Here is a 20,835-nt window from a genome sequence, read left to right on the forward strand (position 1 = left end):
CCTTGCAGGAGTTTGGGGTCTTGTCTTTTCATTCCTCAGGACTTGGGGTCAAGAAACATAACTTCTCTCCATTGCAACTTCTTCTCTGTCTTTTTCTGAACAACGCTTTGCCAGCTCTGGCTTTTGGCATATCAGTGAATATTTTCAGTGTACATTTTGGGATCTTAAGATTTCTCTAGAGAAGGTCTGTTTTAGTTTCTTCATTAAAAGAGAATGAATTCTTACCTGCTTTCTAAGAAAACTAGGAGTGAAAGGTTTTCAGAATATGTACAAGGTGGGATTCTCAATGGTCTCTCACAAAACATGATCTTTGAAGCAATCCGCATTCTGAGAGGCAAGAGAATTCACCCACCAGAATTCACATGAAGAGACTTTAATGAAGGGATACTTACAGAGGTAAAACCAGGAATTTAAAAAAAAAAAAAAAGGTGTAAGGCACCCAGAGACCAGCGACATTTAGAAGCCCTTACTACCCTGAGGATTAAGGTGGGAAGGAGAGGAAATAGTGCACCCATAGCGTTGGAGGAGGGATCACTGAGCAGGAACTACAGTATTGGAAGTATGTAACTATCACCAAAGGTGTGCTGAGAGTGAAATGAAGGTGCAGCGGGTAGCAGGAAAAATATATCTCAGCTTCTTTCTTCTCTCACCCTCTCATCTCCCGCCGCTGCTTCTCATTGGCCAAACCCAACCGGAGGTAACTGGCAAGCCGCTTGGGTACCAGGAGTCTAAGGAGCTTATACAGATTTCCTAGGGCTGCTGTAACAAATTGCTTCATTCCAACCTCTGGCTTTGTCTTCACATGACCTTCTCTTCTTCTCCATGTACCTTCTCCTCTTCTGTCTCTTATAAGGATACTTGGATTTAGGGCCCTTTTAGGTAATCCAGGTTGATTTTTCTCTCAAGATCCTTAATTACATCTACAAAGATGCTTTCTCCAAATGAGGTTTTCTCCAAATAAGGGCCACCATTCAACTAACTGCAGGGCTCATCATTTCAGAGAACAGAACAAGGCAAAGAAGGGCAGAGAGAAAAAGCCACTTCGCTCCATGGAGAGAAGCCACAAATGACAATTCCAAGTTTATGGGCGAGAGAATCAAAATGTTGAGCTAAAAAGAAAGATGCCTTTAACAACACTCCCATGGCGTGTTTGATGCTTAGCATTTGAGAGGGGCTTCTGAGACTACCTCACCCTTGCTGGTGAGATACCACCCACCCAAAAGCCTTTACAGGCTTGAGATTTAAAATAAAATAAAACAATTAATAAATATCTCTGTCAGCCCGCTGAGTCGACCTTAGTGAGAGGTGGGGGCAGTTCTCACCGTCACGACTGCTAAATGTTTAGTAAGTCTCGCAGTTGTGAGGACCCATCCCCTGCTAATTCCCTCCATAAGAAGGTGGATCAGAGTCCTCCACAGCCTGGGATGCTGCATTTTTCTCTTCTATTTTCTTCTTCCCTGTACCCACTTAATGAGTTTCCAGGGAGATGTTCTCTTCTTCTCTCTTACGATTGAAAACATTCGGTTGGTTTGATCCCATGCCTTGTCAATTACAGCACGTCCTCTCCACGGTCAACGTCATCCTCGGCAAACCCATTTTGAATACCTGGATGATGTCACAACAGCAAAAGACCAATCAGAGCTCACAGTTACTGGATTCATTGGAAAGATTTTCCCGAGCCTTGCGGTCAGAAGATAGCACCATCTCCCAACCTAATGTTCAGATGAAGAGCATGGTCATAAAATCTGGCCACCCCAAATCCTACACACAGAACTTTGTTTTCTTAGACTCTGAGCTCTGGGGCAATGTGACCATTAATGAATGCCAGCTGGAACACCTGCAACCAGATTCATTTATCGTCACCGTGGCTTTCCCAACTCTCAAGACCATCCTCGCCCAGGATGTCCCAGGAAAGACTTTTGCAAACAGCCTAGTGATGACAACCACTGTCAGCCACAATCTAACCGCGCCATCGCCATTCAGGATTTTGATGACTTTCAAAAACAACAACCCTTCGGGCGGGGTACCGAGGTGTGTCTTCTGGAACTTCAACCTCGCCAACCACACGGGGGGGTGGGACAGCAGTGGGTGTTATGTTAAAGAAGTCACCGAGGACAGTGTGTCCTGCAGCTGTGACCACCTCACATCCTTCTCCATCCTCATGTCCCCTGATTCCCCGGACCCTGATTCTCTCCTGAAAATCCTGCTGGATATCATTTCCTACATCGGGCTGTGCTTTTCCATCTTGAGCTTGGCGGCCTGCCTCGCTGTGGAAGCCGTGGTGTGGAAATCGGTCACCAAGAACCGGACTTCCTCCATGCGCCACATCTGCATCGTGAACATCGCGGCCTCCCTTCTGGTCGCCGACGTCTGGTTCATCGTGGCCGCCGCCGTCCACAACTACCGCTACCCGCTCAACCAGACGGCCTGTGTGGCTGCCACCTTCTTCGTCCACTTCTCCTACCTCAGCGTCTTCTTCTGGATGCTGACTCTGGGCCTCATGCTCTTCTACCGGTTGGTTTTCATCCTGCATGACACGAGCAAGTCCATTCAGAAGGCCATTGCGTTTTCTCTCGGCTACGGTTGCCCTCTGGTCATCTCCGTCATCACGGTGGGGGCCACCCAGCCCCGGGAGGTCTACACGAGGAAAAATGCCTGTTGGCTCAACTGGGAGGACACCAAGGCCCTGCTGGCCTTCGTTATCCCAGCACTGATCATTGTGGTGGTCAACGTGACCATCACGGTCGTGGTCATCACCAAGATCCTGAGACCTTCCATCGGGGACAAGCCGAGCAGGCAGGAGAAAAGCAGCCTGTTCCAGATCACCAAGAGCCTTGGGGTCCTCACACCGCTCTTGGGGCTCACCTGGGGTTTCGGTCTCGCCACCGTGTTCCAGGGGAGCAATGCTGTCTTCCATATTGTATTTACCCTCCTCAATGCCTTCCAGGTACGTTCTGCAGGGCAGCGCTCTCGGGAAGGATCTATAATGATAGAAACACAAACAGGGGTAGGAACGGGGAAGGACTTTTGTTCATAGGAGGCCCTAGCCCTAAAGAACGGTAATGACAAGAAGTCAGTGAGATAGAAAGGGCGCATTCCTCTGCTCCCATGGAACCGCATGCCTCTTATCACCTGCATTATAATTTAGTTGCCTACGCACCTCTCTTCTAAGTGCCCTGATAATACAAATAGGAGGAAAGTCCCTTCCCTACACTGGATTTTGCTATTTATCTAACATTATCTTGATGCCGTTTATTATCTCCTAAATGAAAATACCACCGTTAAACCAAACAATCTCTCCAGTTAATTTCCACTAGCATTAAACGAGCCCTGCCTTGGTGAGGTCAGGGGCAACATCTGTCTTATTTATCAGTACATTCCTAGTGCCTGCAAAGACCTTGGCACAGACTAGATGCTCAGTCGTGAGCACCTTGGCAAGTGCAATGAAGGCTCTGTACCACGTAGTGGGTTCTCAGGCAACATTTTTCTGAAGGATGAAAGAATGAATGCTCTATGTAAGGTAGACATTTTGCTCCATTATGTGAAAATGAAAAAGACATTCTCTTTGCTCTCCAGCAGCACGTAACTATAATACAAGCCACATTGTTAGGTGGGCTTTAGCAGAGGTACAGACAACGAGCCTTTGGAGCACAAGGAAGGGGATGCTTAATTCTGATTCAACCAGTGGTAGGCCTAAGTCCCCATGAGCTGGTGAGGATCCAGGGCATCTGGAGGTGATGCCGAGACGTTGCCCTAGATGCTAATGCCAAGACCATGCAAATTCTAACTTCTGCTATTGGGCCCGTGGCTCCAAACTCTAAGGCTCATGTCTAATGATGTTTATAATATGCCTTGACTAGAAGGGACTGATTATTCCACCTCATGCCCTATGTTCTCATCACAACTACATGAGGGCTACTGTAGACATAAGAGGTATGTTTAATAACATAACCAGCAGGATCTCCAGTGCACAACTGGGTGGAAATAGGGAAATTGAAAATATCCTTATGACATTATAACATCAGAGGCCCTTGGTGTGGACCTACTACATCACTGTCATCTACTGGACCATAAATGCAGATGTGGAAAGAGGTAGTACAAATTCTATGGCAGGTGAACAATACTTCCTAGTTTGCTAGACTAGACTATGATTAATATAATTAATATGATTAAAATGCACTTCTTCCCAATTCTTTTTTCAGGGATTATTCATTTTACTCTTTGGATGCCTTTGGGATCAGAAGGTAAGAACAGTGACAGTCATGATTCTAGAAAAGTCTAAATTGCAGTGACATGTTGAGTTGACAATGGCTTCTTTTAAATGATGCAGGTACAGGAAGCCTTGCTGAATAAGTTTTCACTGTCGAGATGGTCTTCACAGCACTCAAAGGTAAATACTTCCTTTGTAGAAATTTACACAAACCCCTCTCTCTCCACTACCAATTATAACATAGATTATTCCACTGTGTTTTCTTCTTACCTGATTCTGCCTATTAAACATAGTCATGGAACAGAACTAGCATTAAGATGCTGTCCCCACATCTTTAAATAGAGGTTACAAATAGCACAGATAATATCAACTGGAGGTTAAAACCAAATTTCAATGAGAAGTACTCTTCTGGGGAAACTCAAGGCCATAAAGAACAAAATTTGAAGAATAATGATGAATAGAGTTTTCTGTAGTTCATCTTGGAAGATAACTATTGCACTTAAATATATTTGTTTTCCTATGTCAGAAGCTAGTAAACCCTATTGAACAGTAAAAAATGTATTTGGAAGCTATTTCCCTCCTACCGGTGGTGATGTTACAGTGTTTCAAAAGGTGGCTCCCCTGCTTAGTTTGTCTGAAATAGAAATTCATGCTCATCCAGGCTCTCTCCTTAAAGTGAAATGAAAGACGCAGTCAGTGGCCACCGGCAGGCAGCAAACGAATCATCCTACAGATCAAAACTGGGCCTTGGTCTAACACGTTTGCTGTGTAATTCTTCTTTTCTTTTCTAGTCAACATCCCTAGGTTCATCCACTCCAGTATTTTCTATGAGTTCTCCAATATCAAGAAGATTTAACAATTTGTTTGGTAAGACAGGTACGTGCTGACCTCTAGATGTTTCCTGGCTTGACCTAAACATATTTGCCCTGGGGGGAATCTCACGCCCCTACTGTCCCACTGCCCACTTCATGGCATTGACCCATAATGGCCTTATTTGGGGCAGAGGTTAAGTACTTGCTTATATTTTCCCAAACACCCAAGGGGTTGGTACAGAGGGCAGTTGCCTTCAACCTGTGGAGAGCTCTCCATAAAAACTGTAAACACCGTAAAACTGGGAACTGTAAATTGCTGGCCTGGTCAAACACGGAGTTCTCTTCTATTCCTGTTATATAAGAATAGGTGGGTCATGTTTACGGGTTACAGGGCAGCGAAGAATATATTTAGAGAATCCTCCCATAGGATCCCATGCTGTGAGTTTCATTTCCCTTTTTTTTTCCCTTTTCTTTTTTTGGAGTGTCCTTCTTTTACACATCGACATTTATAAAATTGCATACATATGAGGGATCACCCTCATATGTTCTGTTAGGGGCGTGGCGCAGTGAACGTTTCCTCCTTGTAGACATAGGATAAAGAATGTTAATGACTTTGGGGAGTGGGTTTCAGCTATTCTGGCAAGCTGAAACTCCTGTCCCATGTCACCGCCACCTCCTCCCCTTAGGAAAATAGGCACCAGACTTCCTTTCAGCTCCTCAAAACTGAACAAATCTCACAAATGAAGACATGTATCAAATGTATCAAAAGCCTTCCTGACTAAAGCTTTTCATATAAAGCAACGTTTGAGAATGCCTATTAATTATTGAAACTCCAGAGAACCTGGTGTTTTGAGCTTCATTTTGATGCATGGCTCGTGAAACTGGAGGACCTTCACTTTTGATTGGACCTGTTGTGAAATGATCAAATCTCCAGGGTATGTTAGAACTATTCCCTTTGGCCAGCACTGTCCCCGGATCATGTTTATCGTTTGCATTAAAGCAAGACAGTGAAAACTCTGTGAAACGATTCCACAGAATCAGAATTATGCAATATGTGAGGTCAGTAAAACGTGTTCATTGTTTCTGAGCCAGTCAGGTCAAGAGTTGGGGTCCTGTTCCCGAGGTCTCGGGGCCTGAGGGCCCCGGCCATTGCCACTTAGCCTTTCAGGGTCATTAATGCAGATCCAGGTTGGCCTATCTGAGGGGTCCATAATCACTGTAACTTTGGTTTGTGTTGTCAGCAGCGACAAAGGGCCCCCCAGGCAATGATGGAAACCTTGTTAGCTGTGGCAGTCCGCCCATCTGATGGTAGGGTGGGGCACTGTGTCGCTTCCCCTGCCCAACACACAGCCCGTACCGTCCCCGTGTTCAGTCCCCACCCCCCTGCTGACACGAGCCTGTGCAGTAGCTCGCGGGCCACCCGCCCTGCTACACTCATCCTCAGCGCTCTTGTTGGCATTCTCTGACTCCTGCTGCTTTTTCGGTCCTGCCTTTTCTTCTCCTGTAATTTTCTCTTTTCTTTCCTTTTCTCCCTTTGCCCAGCTCAGTCCCCAGGCCCCTCCCAAGAGCTTCCCAAAGTCACACCAACCCAAAGGGACCAGGGATATTCCCTCCCACGGATGCCCCCAAGCCAGTGCATGTGGTGGCATGCAGAGGGCTGCCCCTGTCGCGATCTCCCTGTCTTTTGTAGAAATCTGGCTGCTGGTATGATGTGAAATAGTTAGTGCTTGTCTTGTCGGCCACCACGCATGCTTGAGAACAGCTTGTTTGTTCTCCAGGACTTCTGGGTCTGGGGAGGAGGGCAGGCATGTGTTCCTATCCAGGCATGGCCTGAGCTTACCTGGCTCCTGGAGTAGAGCGCCCCCTGGTCTATGAGCAGAGGTTCACACCCTGGTAATCATGAAGACTTGGCCTTCAGCTGAGCTGCTGTTCTGTTTTTCAGGAACATACAATGTTTCCACCCCGGAAATAACCAGCTCATCCCTGGAAAACACATCCAGTGCTTATTCATTGCTCAACTAAGAACAGGAGAATCCAGCCCATGGAACCTCTTGGGGAACAGTGGACGTTCTCTGAAAAAGAGATCTTTTCCAAGCCATGGATAAAATGTTTTCTCCGCAGGCTTCAGGGAACAGATGCCGAAGAGACTTTTTCATTAGGGAAGGGGCTTTCTTTTGTAAATACAGACTAAAAGGAATTGTTACATTTATGTTGCAGCCCTACCCCCACCCCTTGTGTGATACCGAATGTGTATAGTATTTAAGTGAAACTCAAGCCAACTTCTCTGTCTATATTGTAAAATAGAATTTCAGAGACATTTTTACTTTTCACACCCTGGGCCCAAAGATAAGCTTTGATTAAAATAATAAGTGAAAGGCTAGGACCTAGGAAATACTTCAGTGAATTCTAGGAAGGAAGGAAGGAAGGAAGGCAAGAAGAAAGGAAGAAAGAAGGGAGCGATGGAGGAAACTAGAAGGAAAATAAAAAAATAGAGAATAACATAAGGACCATATTTTAAGATTTCCATGTTAATGACCTAATACAATTGCTTCTCAGGTGCTGCAACACTGAAAATTCAAAAATGACTCCAAATGGAAATGGAAAATTAGCCGTGGAGAAACTTCAATATCTTCCTGGTATTTCCTTAGTTAAGAGGGACCAAAAAAAAAACAAAAGCAATGAAAAAATTAGGGAGGAAATTATATCAAAGATGCTTTCAAGTGGATGATAATATTTACAAGAAATTCATGGAAGAAGACATGATTCTCCTGATGCTAAACATATACACATATGCTACTGTATGTTAAGGTTGGAGCTAAGTGGAATGAATAGACAGAGAAAGTGTGATGGCCATGCCTTATTAGATCACAGCAGACCAACTGCTGATTACACTTTTATAGTTTAGCAGAAAAGGCTTATGTTTTGCTTCCACTTTTTGAAAGCAAAAAAAATATATTTTTATATCCATTCATTTCCAAATATGATATATTGCACTGAAATACAGAACCCCCCTCTACGGTCATATATTAACAGCTTTAACCAGGTACTTTTCTGTGCATGATAGAATAGATTTTCATGACCTTACAGCATTGTATATTATTATTGTTGTAGTTACTGTGGATTTAGGGTCCCTGGGTGTGTTGTATAGCTCTCTATGTATTAATTCTTTCAGTTCCTAAGTTCCTAGACCAATATACATTAAGAGTTTTCTACTGTCTAATTCGTGTTTATTTCAACCACGTGGAAATCTTCTAGAAAGAAATTTTACAACCAGCTAGTCTGTGCTTCTGATGACACTTTACCTTGATGAACAGATGGTGAAGATTGTTTGTGAATTATGTGCATGTGTGTATTTTGCTTGTGTGTGTGCAGTTCATAAAAATACAAAGATTAAAATAGCATCCTTATCAAAGTTAACCACGTAATGCCGTGGAGCAACTAAGCCCGCACGTCACAACTACTGAAGCCCGTGTGCCTACAGCCCGTGCTCCGCAACAAGAGAAGCCACGACAATGAGAAGCCCGCGCACTGCAATGAAGAGTAGCCCCCGCTCGCCACAACTAGAGAAAGCCCGTACACAGCAACAAAGACCCAACGCAGCCAAAATAAATAAATTGATCTTAAAAAAAATGTTAACCATGTACCGTAGCCACAGCAACCGTACATTCCAAATCAAAGTCGGATCCCAGGGAGACAGTGAAACAGAATAAAAATGTGGGGCTTCTCTGAAAATGTGGGTTGTGTGGTCTTCATAAGGACAAATTTAAACGGGTCCAACCACCAGGAAGAAAGGCCAAAAGAGTCCGAAATTCAGCAACCATTTATTTATTGAGGTTGGAAAGAGTATTCTGTAAATGTTTTAACTCTTTAAAATCTCTTCCGTTTATTTTAAATTTTAAATTCCATTTTCATCTCTCTTTTCTTTATGGAGAGGGGGAGGTGAGACAGAAGTCCTAATGTTTCAAGGAAATGAACTCTTTTTTCATACCTATTCACAAACGACGCAGACATCTACGCCCACATTTGCCTGCAAATTGTCACATCATTATCCCAGCTGAATAGTTCATTATTTAAAGTCCCTAAAGGAAATGATTGTCAGGCTTAACATTTTTCAGGGAATGATCAACTTTGGGCAGAGTTTGGTACTTAGAAGACAGACCCAGAGGTTAGGAGGATGAACTGAATTAGATTTAGCTATTAGGGAAAGCACGGCGTTGCTGCTGTGGCCTCTGGGGTTCTATCAGTGCGGACTGAGGCAGGGTTAGACAGTATGTTAGCACGGCCACCTTGATGTGATCGGCCAGGGAAAGCACAGCACCCTGGAGGCTGTGGGTCTCGTGTTCAAAACCACAAAGTGACAAGAAACACTGACCTTCCACCCGCTTCTGTAGGGATCCTTTGGGAATCATTGTGTTTGACTTTGTGAAGGGGACCTCTAATGACAGGAGCCTTCAGCAGGGCTCCCCAGGACGTGGATCTGGCTCTCTCTCCACGTTGATTACCATGGGGGGGGGGGCACGTTCACTACCCCCAGCACACACACACACACAGAGGTGTGCACGTACCTCCCACCTTTCAAGTCACAGCACCGGATCCAAGTCCCAGGAAAGCTATACAAACAAAAGATTGGAGAAATACAATAACTGCTGGTTTTCTGCTCAACTGCAAGACACATAGTTCAGCCACTGCTCTTTGCCAAGATCCTAAAATAAGCAACAGAATTCAAAATTGTAAAAAACAGTGGTCCGTGAATCTGTAAATTACATGAAAGCCGGAGCTGTGCTTGGCCCCAAGGTCACCAGTTCTCAATCCGCAAGGATTCCGAGGCTTTTCACAGCAGATTTCCGAGGGAAGGGAGAACATGGGCTCTGGTTTTGATACAAAGTGAGATATGGCGTCAACTTCACTTGGAAAGTGGGCAATACTTTCCCCACGTCCCTGAAATCTCTCAGTGTATAAAGTCCGTTCCATGGGCCAAAACCTTCTTGCATTAAGGGATGTTCTACGAAGTCAGTTTCTTGCAAAGGGATCTGTGCTAATGCTTCAGAGGTTGTGAGGTTGGAGCATTCACCAATGAGCAATGAATATAAACTACAGAAATATTCTAAGCCCAGTATAATATTCTAAGGCCAGTGCAACACATCATCTCTTGAATGAGTCATGTATATGCCATCCTCCTTCCCATGCCTTACTGTTTACTTGGAGAAAGAGGTAAATACAGGTCCATGGGGATTTCAGGATGTAGGTTGCTAAGGCCAGAAATTAAGAAGCACTGTGGGAAGTCATAGCCCTTTGTGGTTTATCTAGGGACCTTCAGAGAGGTTGGAAGACTGAAAAAAAAAGTTTCATGGAGACGAGAAAGATTATAGCAACCAGCAAGAACAGGTGGGGGAAGGAGTTATTCTGAGGCAAGTGGAACAGAAAGTCACGACCATTTGAGAAGACAAAAGGAAACAAGTGTGGTCATAGAAATGCCATGTAGGTGGAATGCATTTTATTTGTGGCAGGTGAAGGTGATGTTAAATGGGGCTCTGCACCCCTAAGAGAAAGTCAATAACTCAGGCCAACAGAACTCTGATTCCCTGAGTGTCCAAAATAAAGGAGGGGCTTTCAGTGGGTCTGTCTCTCTCACGTATTTTCTGAAAGCCAGTGAAAATAGTGTCTCATCATTTCAAAGATGTTAGCTTTGGGATGAGATGCTACAGGTTTCTAATTTATGACTTGGGATTTTCAGCCGTGTCTTAATAGCATGCCAGCATACAGCTCTGTGTCTTTCTGTGCTTATAACAAAAATCTAACAAGATCGAGTGAAGTTTTCTTTATATAAATTGTCTGTGCTCTTGGAATAGGCTACTGCTATTGTTTCAGGCTTCCCCTCGTCCACCAGAATTTAATTCCGTCTTCTTCAGTGAATGGTCACATCTATTCTCCAGGTATGGGGGCAAGGGTGAGGGGTGTCAGAAATTCACAGCTGAGCTCAGCTGGCTGACAGAGCTGATGTCTTTCCTCACACCATCCACACTCCCACTCAGCATGTGGAGTCCAGAAGCTTAAGAGGCTTTAAACAGGGGACCTGGAAGTAATGCTTTCAGGACCTGACTGTCTGGGAAACAAATAAACAAATGCCTGTTCTGACATTTGGATGTGGCTTGGTTGGAATTTTCATGGACAGCCAAAAACAGAGCCCCATGGGTTCTGTTAGCAACAGATATTTCTGCAACACGGTCCTGTATTTCCTGTATTCGTTTTCTACTGCTTTGTAACATACTACTGCAAACTTAGAAGCTGAAAACCACACCTGTTTGTTATCACGCAGTTTCTGGGCATGGCTTAACCTGGTCCTCTGCTCAGGGTCTCATCAGGCTGAACTCAAGTTGTTGGCCAGGGCTGCGGTCTCATCTGAAAGCTGGGGTCCTCCTCCGAGCTCAGTGATTGCTTGGCAGAATTTCATTCTTTGTAGTTAATAGGACTGAGGTCCTTAGCTCCTGGAGGCATCCAACCATCCCCTGCCATGTGGTCTTCTCCCAATAAGGCAGTTTGCTTCTTCAAAGTCAACAGAAGAGCTTCTATGCTGCTTTGAATCTCTGTGACTTCTTCAGTCTCTGATCTCCAGACCCTCTTTTAAAGGACTCACCTGATTAGGTCTGGCCCACCCACGATAATCTCCCTTGAGATTAACTCAAAGCCAGGTGATTAGGGACCTTAATTACATCTGCAGAATTCCTTCACCTTTGCCCTGTGATGTAATCTACTCATGGGAGTGACATCTCATCAGAGTCACAGGTCCGGCTCCCAGTGCAGGGGAGAAGATGATACAAGCTATTTCTTCAGATTCTTTAAAAAAACAAAGTTAGGGATTTCTCTGGTGGCACAGCGGTTAAGAATCCGCCTGCCAATGCAGGCGACATGGGTTCGAGCCCCAGTCCGGGAAGATCCCACATGCCACGGAGCAACTAAAGCTGTGCGCCACAACTACTGAGCCTGTGCTCTACAGCCCGTGAGCCACAACTACTGAGCCCATGTGCCACAACTACTGAAGCCCGCGTGCCTAGAGCCCATGCTCCACAACAAGAGAAGCCACCACAGTGAGAAGCCTGTGCACCGCAACAAAGAGTAACCCCCACTCGCCACAACTAGGGAAAGCCCAAGCACAGCAACGAAGACCCAACACAGCCAAAAATAAATTAATAATTTAAAAAAAGTTAAGGACCCAGCACTGCTCTGTAGAATCTGTATGAGGCCTAAGCTGCAGATATGTGACCTGCAAACTTTCCTTTGTCCATAAGAGTAATCACACTGCGAAGGGTCTCCCTGGCAGTATCAGTAATAAGGCTTGTGTGCTGCAAATATATCAACGTTATTCTGTCTGCTGAATATGCAAATGTGACAGAAGGCACCCCTCCCAAGGGGATGGCTTCCAGCTGTGTGGAAATTCAGGGAAAGTGCCGTGTGGGAAAGCTTGATTTGTCCAGATGAAAAGAGGCACACAGCTCTGTAGCAGACAGCCTTCCCCACACGGTGTGCGTCTGGTGTGGCAGGTAGAGTGAGCCCAGGAGCTCTAATGTACTCAGTCTAAAGTACGTTTGACATTTAGGCCAACAGGGCAGAGATCTGAGTACACAGGTGCTGGCCCGTTCTCTAAGCTTTTGTTCATCTGACCTCCCACTCCTTAAAAACCAAGTCAAAGTGCTCCTCCTATGCTGGGCACTTCTCATCCTTAAAGTTTCCCACCCCACCCCCACCAATGACGTGCTGCCACCTGCAGCCCGTGCCTGGAACTGGAAAAGTTTTCATACCTCAGGAGACGCATCCCTCTCTCATGGCGTTAACCTGCCATCACATGCTTGCATGGGTCACAGGACTTTGTCTGGAATTGTCTGCTCTTTTGCCCTGATGTTTGTCTTTTCTTTTCTTTTTGTGTGTGTGTGCACATTTTTACATTTATCTTTTGGCTGTACTGCACGGCAAGCAGGATCTTAGTTCCCCGACAAGGAATGGAACCCGTGCCCCGTGCACTGGAAACATGTTATGGTCCAGCCATAACCACTGGACCGCCAGGGAATTCCCTACCCTGATGTTTTTCTTTGAAAGATAATGTATACATCATTTGGAAAGGAAATTGTTTAGTTTTGTATTTTGAAGACCTTTCCCCCTGGCTTTATGAAGTTTATTCATATAAACAGGAAGAAAAGCATGCTTCCTACGAATACGTTATGTGAAAAGGAATGCAGCCGTCTTTGAACTATTCAGGAACGCTGGGAACGCTGCACGGTCTGGTAGAACGCTAAGTCACGTGTACTTTTCATTTTTAAGGAGTCACTTTACAAAAAGTAAGTTGATAAAATGAATTGCAGTAATACATTTGACTTAACCCAACAGATCTAAAATCTTAGCATTTCAAGATGTAATTTATGTAAACTTCTCTTTTTTTTTTGCGGTACGCGGGCCTCTCACTGCCGCGGCCTCTCCCACTGCAGAGCACAGGCTCCGGACGCGCAGGCTCAGCGGCCATGGCTCACGGGCCCAGCCGCTCCACGGCATGTGGGATCTTCCCAGACCGGGGCACGAACCCGTGTCCCCTGCATCGGCAGGCGGACTCTCAACCACTGCGCCACCAGGGAAGCCCTGTAAACTTCTTAATGAGATATTTTACATTCCTTTTTTTTTTTTTAGTACTAAGTGTTCACAATCTAGTGTGTGTTTTACTCCACAAGTGCCCAGCACATTTCCAGGGCTAAGGAGCCACATGTATCTAGAAGCTACTACACTGGGAAACACATATTTAAAGCACAAATCAGAGATAAATGCGTTCTGCTATTCTGCTTCCTTTCTCTATATGAACAGCAGGGTAGGAAAATGAATTTAAAACAGGCCTGTACCACAGCATCCGGGCTGGTCTTTGCAGAGATGCTTACACATATGGGAGGTGGAGGGGACATAAATCCGTAAGGCCCCAAATACTTCTCTTCCATATAACTCCTGCCCCTCCAAGCTGGCCTGAAAGCCACACTGTTATAAACTGTCCTTGGAGATTATTGACAAGCACGGAATCAGCCCCAGAAAACTGCAGCCTCGCATCTTTCCCAGAAAGGAGGAAGGGCCGGGAGATCCGCATCAGTCTTCTTTCTTGGAGGGCGAGCTTCCTGTCTCATTGGTGTGGCGTAGCAGAAAGAACACGGCTCCCAGAACAGAAAGACACCTTTCCTCACTCCCCTGGGCCCTTCACTGAAGTTCTCTGGTCCTTGGTTTGCTCATCTAGAAAATAGGGATCATTCTAATTACCTCTCAAGGCTGTTGTCAGGCCCCCAAACCATAGTTTATAGGAACATGTTTTGGAAACGAAGTACTATGCAAATAATAGATTATCTCCATTATCTCTTTGAAAGGCAGAGAGAGGCTGACCACAGGGGAGCCTTGGGGAGGGGACAGTAAGCTCTGATGACCCTAGTGAGTGTCCAGGGGCATTCTAGGCCTGGGTGTCGAGGGTCATCAGGAGAGCCCTGAATTAGGATGGGTAGGGCACGCTTCATCCCGTACCCATGAGGGAGTGAGATGGCACTCAACAAGTGGTTGGCTTTGAAGATTTCCTTCAAGATGATCCTATATGTGACAAGATGATTTTTCTTAAGAGGCCCAAAGCACACATGCAGGTTGGCAGTCTTTGGACAATGTTGCTCCAGGACATGCCTTTACATGGACCTTCTGTGCTTCCCAAAAGGGTCCAGGGCCTCTTCTGGAGTCCCGGGCATGACTCAGCCCCCGGCACACACAGCCCAGTGGGCATATATCGGGCCTCTGTTGCCCAGCAGTGTAGGGAGGACCCTGAGAGGCCCAGGCCTGCTCTACGACCCCAGGTGTCTTCAGAACCCTCCTGCAGGTGGGGACACCCTGCAGCTCAACTTCCAGCTGTGACTGCTTCAGGGTCCTTTGAGCTCAGGTCCCAGAAGATGGAAGTCTGGGGAAGTGGTAGAGCCTGTGATGAGTGGGTCCCCAGGGGAGGCCTGCTCTGAGCACTGTCTCCCAAGCATCAAATGGGCCCACGTAGCAGACTTCAGGTGCCCCTCCTTCCAGGAGCAGCAGCGTCCCTCACAGGCCACCTGCCCCTCCAGAGGTTCATCGCAAACCATCCCTTATCTCTGCCGGTGTCAAGCAGTGGCCAAGAGGAGAGAATGGAATTGCCCCCTGGGCCAGGCCTGTAACATAGCCACCGCCACCTCCAGTACCCGTGGTACTGAAGGAAGCGACGATGAAGCCCCTGATTACTTCCCATTTACCAACCTCACCACCCCATCTTTCCTTCTGTCCTGGTGGACAGATGTCTAAGTCTATCCTCTGGCACATTCTAGAGAGGAAACAATTTTCATGACTCTATTCTTACTGAATACGGAGCAGACAGAAAAAGAAAGACGAAAAGATGGGCACGATTACTAAAGCCCGCCCTGGGCCAGACCCCTGTTATTTGTCTCCGAATACTATTTTCCCATGTGGGCTGTGTGTGGTCTACTTACAGGCACCTTGTCTATGTTTAGAATAATGATCTAGACATCTATTCTTTCCGTTTCACCTGCAAACTTTGCGATGAAGAGTTGAAAGGTCATGAGTGTTCCCCCTGCAAGAATGGGCCAAGGATGGGGGTTACTCAACTCCGTTTCCACCCCAGGGTTTTTATTTTTTAATGCAGAGCCAAGTCCCAAAGGAAGTATGCTGGTGACTATTAGAAACTAAATAGAACAAACCCAGGAGTCCAGAAAAAAAAAAAAAAAAAGGCTTTTTCTCAGCATGAAAAGAAACAGGAACGGATTGGGCAAGTCCTAGGCAGACTGCTGTCACAGCCCACTTCCCAGGATCCAGGGATGACTCTGGGCCCCGCCTTTTTGGAAACTAATTTTAATGGGTACCATCCTCGGTCCTCCATCCTGCCAAATCGCCCCAACCTCCGGCAGCGGTGGCAAGAGGCGTTTGATTTTGATTAACCGAGGAAATTCGTACATCCCTTTACTGCTTTTCTGGAACTGTGAGCGCTTCCCATGCCCAGAGGCGCTCTGTTCACAGCTGTCCTGGTCAGGGCAGCCCTGACGGGATGGCCAACTGGGCTGATGAGTGACAGCTGGCCTCCAAGCTCCGGCTCCTCCCCAGCAGTCCGCCAGCTTCTCCTGAGGCTTGATCACCACCTGGTGGTCATTAGAGGAAGCGCCTCCCTGAGCCCCTTGACAGAACCTCAAAGGTGTGCAGCTACTGTGGGCCCGTGGATGAAGAGCCTGGAGGGCAGCGTGCAGAGGACAAGTAACTTGGGACTATGAACAGAATGACAGAAACCAGGCACGAAAGAATCACTCTCTGTTCCCACCTCCTAACACGTCTATATCAATATTATGGGGCTTCCCTGGTCGCGCACTGAGAGGACCGCGTACCAAAAAAAAAAAAAAAAAAAAGGACCATGAATCCAGGATTAAATTCAACTTCACAGCAAGGTAAATTAAGTGCCACAAGCCAGATCCAACCCCTGTCTGTGAATGTACTGCCCACGAGCTAAGAATCGTTTCCACATTTTTAAATGGTTGAAATGCAATCAAAAGAAGAGTAGGGCTTCCCTGGTGGCACAGTGGTTGAGAGTCTGCCTGCCGATGCAGGGGACACGGGTTCGTGCCCCCGGTCCGGGGGGATCCCACATGCCGCGGAGCGGCTGGGCCCGTGAGCCGCTGAGCCTGCGTGCCCGGAGCCTGTGCTCCGAAACGGGAGAGGCCACAACAGTGAGAGGCCCGCATATCAAAAAAAAAAAAAAAAAAAAAAAAAGTTTATGATCCTTGCAGGAGGAAAAGAAATGATGTAGAAAGAGATGTCAAGGTATGGGGAGAGCCATCATTCCAGGCACATAGTTCCAGTAGGTGTGATGGGTTTTACTGGCAGGTGTACATTTCTGCGAGATACTAGCCAGGATAGCTCCCTCCTTCTGTTTTTTCTCCTTCCTCACGGACAGAATCTTATTTATAGACCTAAAGGCAAAGCTAAAAGCAGCCCCAGAAATCACCCAGTCCCCCCATTCCAGACAGGAGTGTGGAAGGTAGTTTGAGAAGTAAAGATGGGTGCCTTCCATGTTTCACAGAACCCTCACACTTGCCCATCAATGCACCTGCAAGAGGATGAGCCAGGACGGTCTTATTCCCTTTTCTCATTCACCCACAGAAACCTACTGCCGGGCTGAGCTTTCATTTTCAATCTGTGGTGAATCCGCAGCTGTTCTAGGGCTAAGTGACACTCCAGCCAGCAGCTGGTAAGTTTCTAGTCTAGTCTACAGACACACGATGAAGAGGAGGCTGCTCGCTCTGCCAGCTGAACTGTGATCCAAGAAGATTCAGGAGAAGTAAACAGTACCACTGCCAAAGGGCTGGCCCTTAGGGCAGAGGGACAAGCTGACCTGGGCTTGCATAAGAGGCATATGACTTCTGACTGCGGGAGAGTGTCATATGCCTGGGATATTACTCATACCCTCAGGATAGCTCTCAGCCCTTCTGCCTAACATGGGACACCCCTCTAACAGAAAACAAAATCACAAGGAGAGATGAGGCTTAACATGTACCAGGCTCCAGGAGAGGGACACAGCAAATGACATGAAATTTACCCTCCACTGAAAATGGCTGTTAACTATCTATATTAACTAACATTTATTGAGTTCTTACCATGTGTTTGGTGCTGTCCTAGCATCTCATTTAAGCCTGACAACAAACCCTTCTAGGGTTGACTAAATATTCTTTTTCTCTTTATTTTACAGATGAATAAACTAAGCACAGAGAGGTTAATCACTTGCCCAGGGTCACACAGTTCAAGAATGGTAGAGTCAGGTGTTAAATGCAGAATGTCTGACCTAGAATGTGTGCACGTCACCACCACACTGCTGCTTCCCTGCGATGCACGCAGACTCCCATGGCAGGGAGAGCTCCGAGCACAGAAAATGAGAAAGGGACAACGTGGTGACAGAAAGGATGGAGAACTTAAGGCATCTCCAACCTTAATCCTGCTTTATAATCTCATCTCAGGGCAGCCCAGAGCATAATGGCTGGCGTTCTGGGCAAACATGGAACTAGTTCCTTTTCTGGTCTCTGATGGAGCCTGAAAGGACGCCAGCTATGTTGCTTTATGGAAAGTAGAGTTGCTCCGCTATGGGAAATAGCTACATGGACCCTGGATGAAGCCATGAAATGGAGCTTTTGACTTTGCCACATCTTGCCCTGTTAGTAACCCAATTTCTAAGTGTTCGTGGCCCACAGTCTGCCCTTACCTGCCTGGGGAATCTGTCAAAGCACCTCCACACCATCCAGACATTTTTAGCCTGTGTCCCAGCGTTCTCAGGACCACATTAGCCGGCCGATATTTTAGGGCAATAATTAATTTTAATTCATCCACAAATAACTTAAATTTCATAAAGCCCTCTCAGACACACAACACAAAGGCATGTGAGCAATCTGGGGGCAGTTACGCCTCCTGGCTCTCTTCAAATTACATGTCATAGGACATGGCTAATACTTTGCACTTCTACTTTGTTTCTTATATTTATCTCTTTCAGATTTCATAATAACTCTCCAATAAGAAGCCAATACTTGGAAATGATCAAAGATTTATCTAAAGACACAGATAACTAGAACCAATTAAAAAAAAAAAGAAAGTAGATCCCCCACTAGCCAACTGGTCGACTCCCCAAAGGGAGCAGCTTGAGCGTACCTGCCATGTTAATCTTTACTCTTCATGCAAAAGAGTTTCCATGGGGTTCCACTGACCAGTGCTCCTATGTTTATTCTTGCCACAGACAGAGCAAGCATTCTCAGAATGCTGGATGCCATTTAGACACACAGGAGGAGACTACGATTTCCTAGGGATGAAGTGTATTCCCGAGGCTGTGTCTGAACACACGTGGACCGACTGACCTTGGTCCTAATCAACGTGGCTACATCATGATTTCCCGTATGATGGGCAGAGTGAAGCAGCGGCTGATTTGCTACTTGGATTCTTTGAATTCTCGGCTTCGGTTTGCAGCGTGAACGCATCGTGTTGTGCGTTAGTGTTGACTGACAGCTGATCTGGTTGCGTAAGTGGTGGGGAAGAGCTTGTGCTCTGGAGCCAGATCTTGTGCTTTCCAATGGTCAGCCCAGCGTGTCTTAGCTTTGCGACCTTGGCTAAAGTCTCTTGTGACTCTATTTCCACAACACAAAAGGGGATAATAACTGGACAGGTCTGACAGATGGCTGTGAAGAGTTGCTTCTTATAAAGCCCCCAGAAGAGTATCTGGCACACAGTGACTATGGAATGAATTTAGCCATGATCATTTTGTATCAAACTGTGTGTATGTGTTTAGAAATTACACACACACACAGGAGAGAGAACCCAGATTCAGATACAATCTCTACTCAGGATCAAAATACATATACCCTCCCCATTTTTGCATTTAATTCATCATTAGGAGTTTTTGAAAGTAACCCTGAAGATACATGACATCCAAAATCATCATTTTGCCAAGGTTTGACTTTAAAATCATGCCCATTATGAAGCCAGAAAGGAAGAATAAGTCACGGAGCAAAATAAGGGAGGCTGATGAACTCATCAGCATATGCATCTCAATTCAAGTTTATAATCTTATGTAATATAAGATTTTATTTAACTTAGACTCATCCCAGTTATTTCCTCTCTTTACAGATGAGCCAATTATGTGCTGCAGCAGTTGAGTCACTTAAAGATCTCTCTGCGGCTTCCCTGGTGGCGCAGTGGTTGAGAGTCCGCCTGCCGATGCAGGAGACACGGGTTTGTGCCCCAGTCCGGGAAGATCCCACATGCCGCGGAGCGGCTGGGCCCGTGAGCCATGGCCGCTGGGCCTGCGCGTCTGGAGCCTGTGCTCCGCAACGGGAGAGGCCACAACAGTGAGAGGCCCGCGTACCACACACACAAAAAAGATCTCTCTGTTACAGATAATGAAACCACAGCTCAGACTAGTTGAAGCGGGCGTGGACATTTATTAGCTCCTGTAACTGGGGAAGATACTGGATTGGTACACCTGCAGGCTCAGCTGGGTTCAGGGGCTCAAACAATGCTCTGAGTTCTTTTCCTCCCTCTGTGGCTTTGTCTCCCTCTGTGTGTTTATTTTATTCCAAGACAGATCTTCAAGGAAAAAAATCTATGGGGCCTATGAACCAGAGTCTCAGATCTAAAAGGAAGAGAAACTCTTTTCTTCCCCATCGGTACATGTGTCTACAGCAGAGCAAGGAATTGTGATTGACTTAACCTGAGTCATGTGCCGACCCCACAGAAACCATCTTAACAGTGAGGACTACATCTTCTGTGAGCAACACAGATGCAAAATCATGGCCACTTAAAATTCAAGTTTATTTCTCTAGCCAAAAAAGCGTGGAGGTAAGCAGTCCAAGACTGCCATGGCAGGCTCAGATCCACGTGGCTCTCAGGGTTTCAGTACTTCCTGTCTTTTTGTTCTGCCCTTCCCAGGGTACAACATAGCCCCACATGGCAGGATAAAGAATAGGGTGGGGGAAGCATGAGACATTTTCAGACTTTCAAACTCCTCTGATTCAGCCCCACTACATAAGGCCAAGGAATCCAAGTACACGCATACAGAGAGGGCTTCCCAGTTTTTCACATGACTTAGCTAAATCCCAAATCCCACACTGCCTAAGGACGTTGAAATGCTTACTTCTCTATCCACCTCCCCACGACAGATGCCTACGCATCCATCAACAACTCAACTCCTCAAAAGAATAAAGTATCTGCTAATCCTCCTGGTATGATGGAGAACTGCAGGCCCAGAGAAAAGCT

General features: G+C 46.2%; 1 protein-coding gene across 7 annotated transcripts in view; it reads left to right on the forward strand.

Annotated features, from left to right (window-relative positions):
- ADGRF5 (adhesion G protein-coupled receptor F5) overlaps window positions 1-8,242 on the forward strand; it is a 108,988-nt gene extending 100,746 nt beyond the window's left edge. For 5 of the 7 annotated variants that reach the window (XM_067752747.1, XM_067752749.1, XM_067752752.1 and 2 more), the window contains 5 exons: window positions 1,556-2,947; window positions 4,203-4,244; window positions 4,331-4,390; window positions 5,002-5,086; window positions 6,965-8,242. In XM_067752747.1, the coding sequence (XP_067608848.1) occupies window positions 1,556-2,947; window positions 4,203-4,244; window positions 4,331-4,390; window positions 5,002-5,086; window positions 6,965-7,044 (1,659 nt within the window). In that variant the 3' untranslated portion in view covers window positions 7,045-8,242. Of the gene's footprint in view, window positions 1-1,555; window positions 2,948-4,202; window positions 4,245-4,330; window positions 4,391-5,001; window positions 5,087-6,263; window positions 6,331-6,964 lie in introns of all 7 variants that reach the window. The other 2 variants (XM_067752750.1, XM_067752753.1) reach the window with 2 other exon arrangements.
- Window positions 8,243-20,835: the final 12,593 nt, after the last annotated feature.

Source organism: Pseudorca crassidens, chromosome 10 (genome assembly GCF_039906515.1).
Source record: "Pseudorca crassidens isolate mPseCra1 chromosome 10, mPseCra1.hap1, whole genome shotgun sequence".
In the NCBI taxonomy this organism is placed as follows: domain Eukaryota; kingdom Metazoa; phylum Chordata; class Mammalia; order Artiodactyla; family Delphinidae; genus Pseudorca; species Pseudorca crassidens.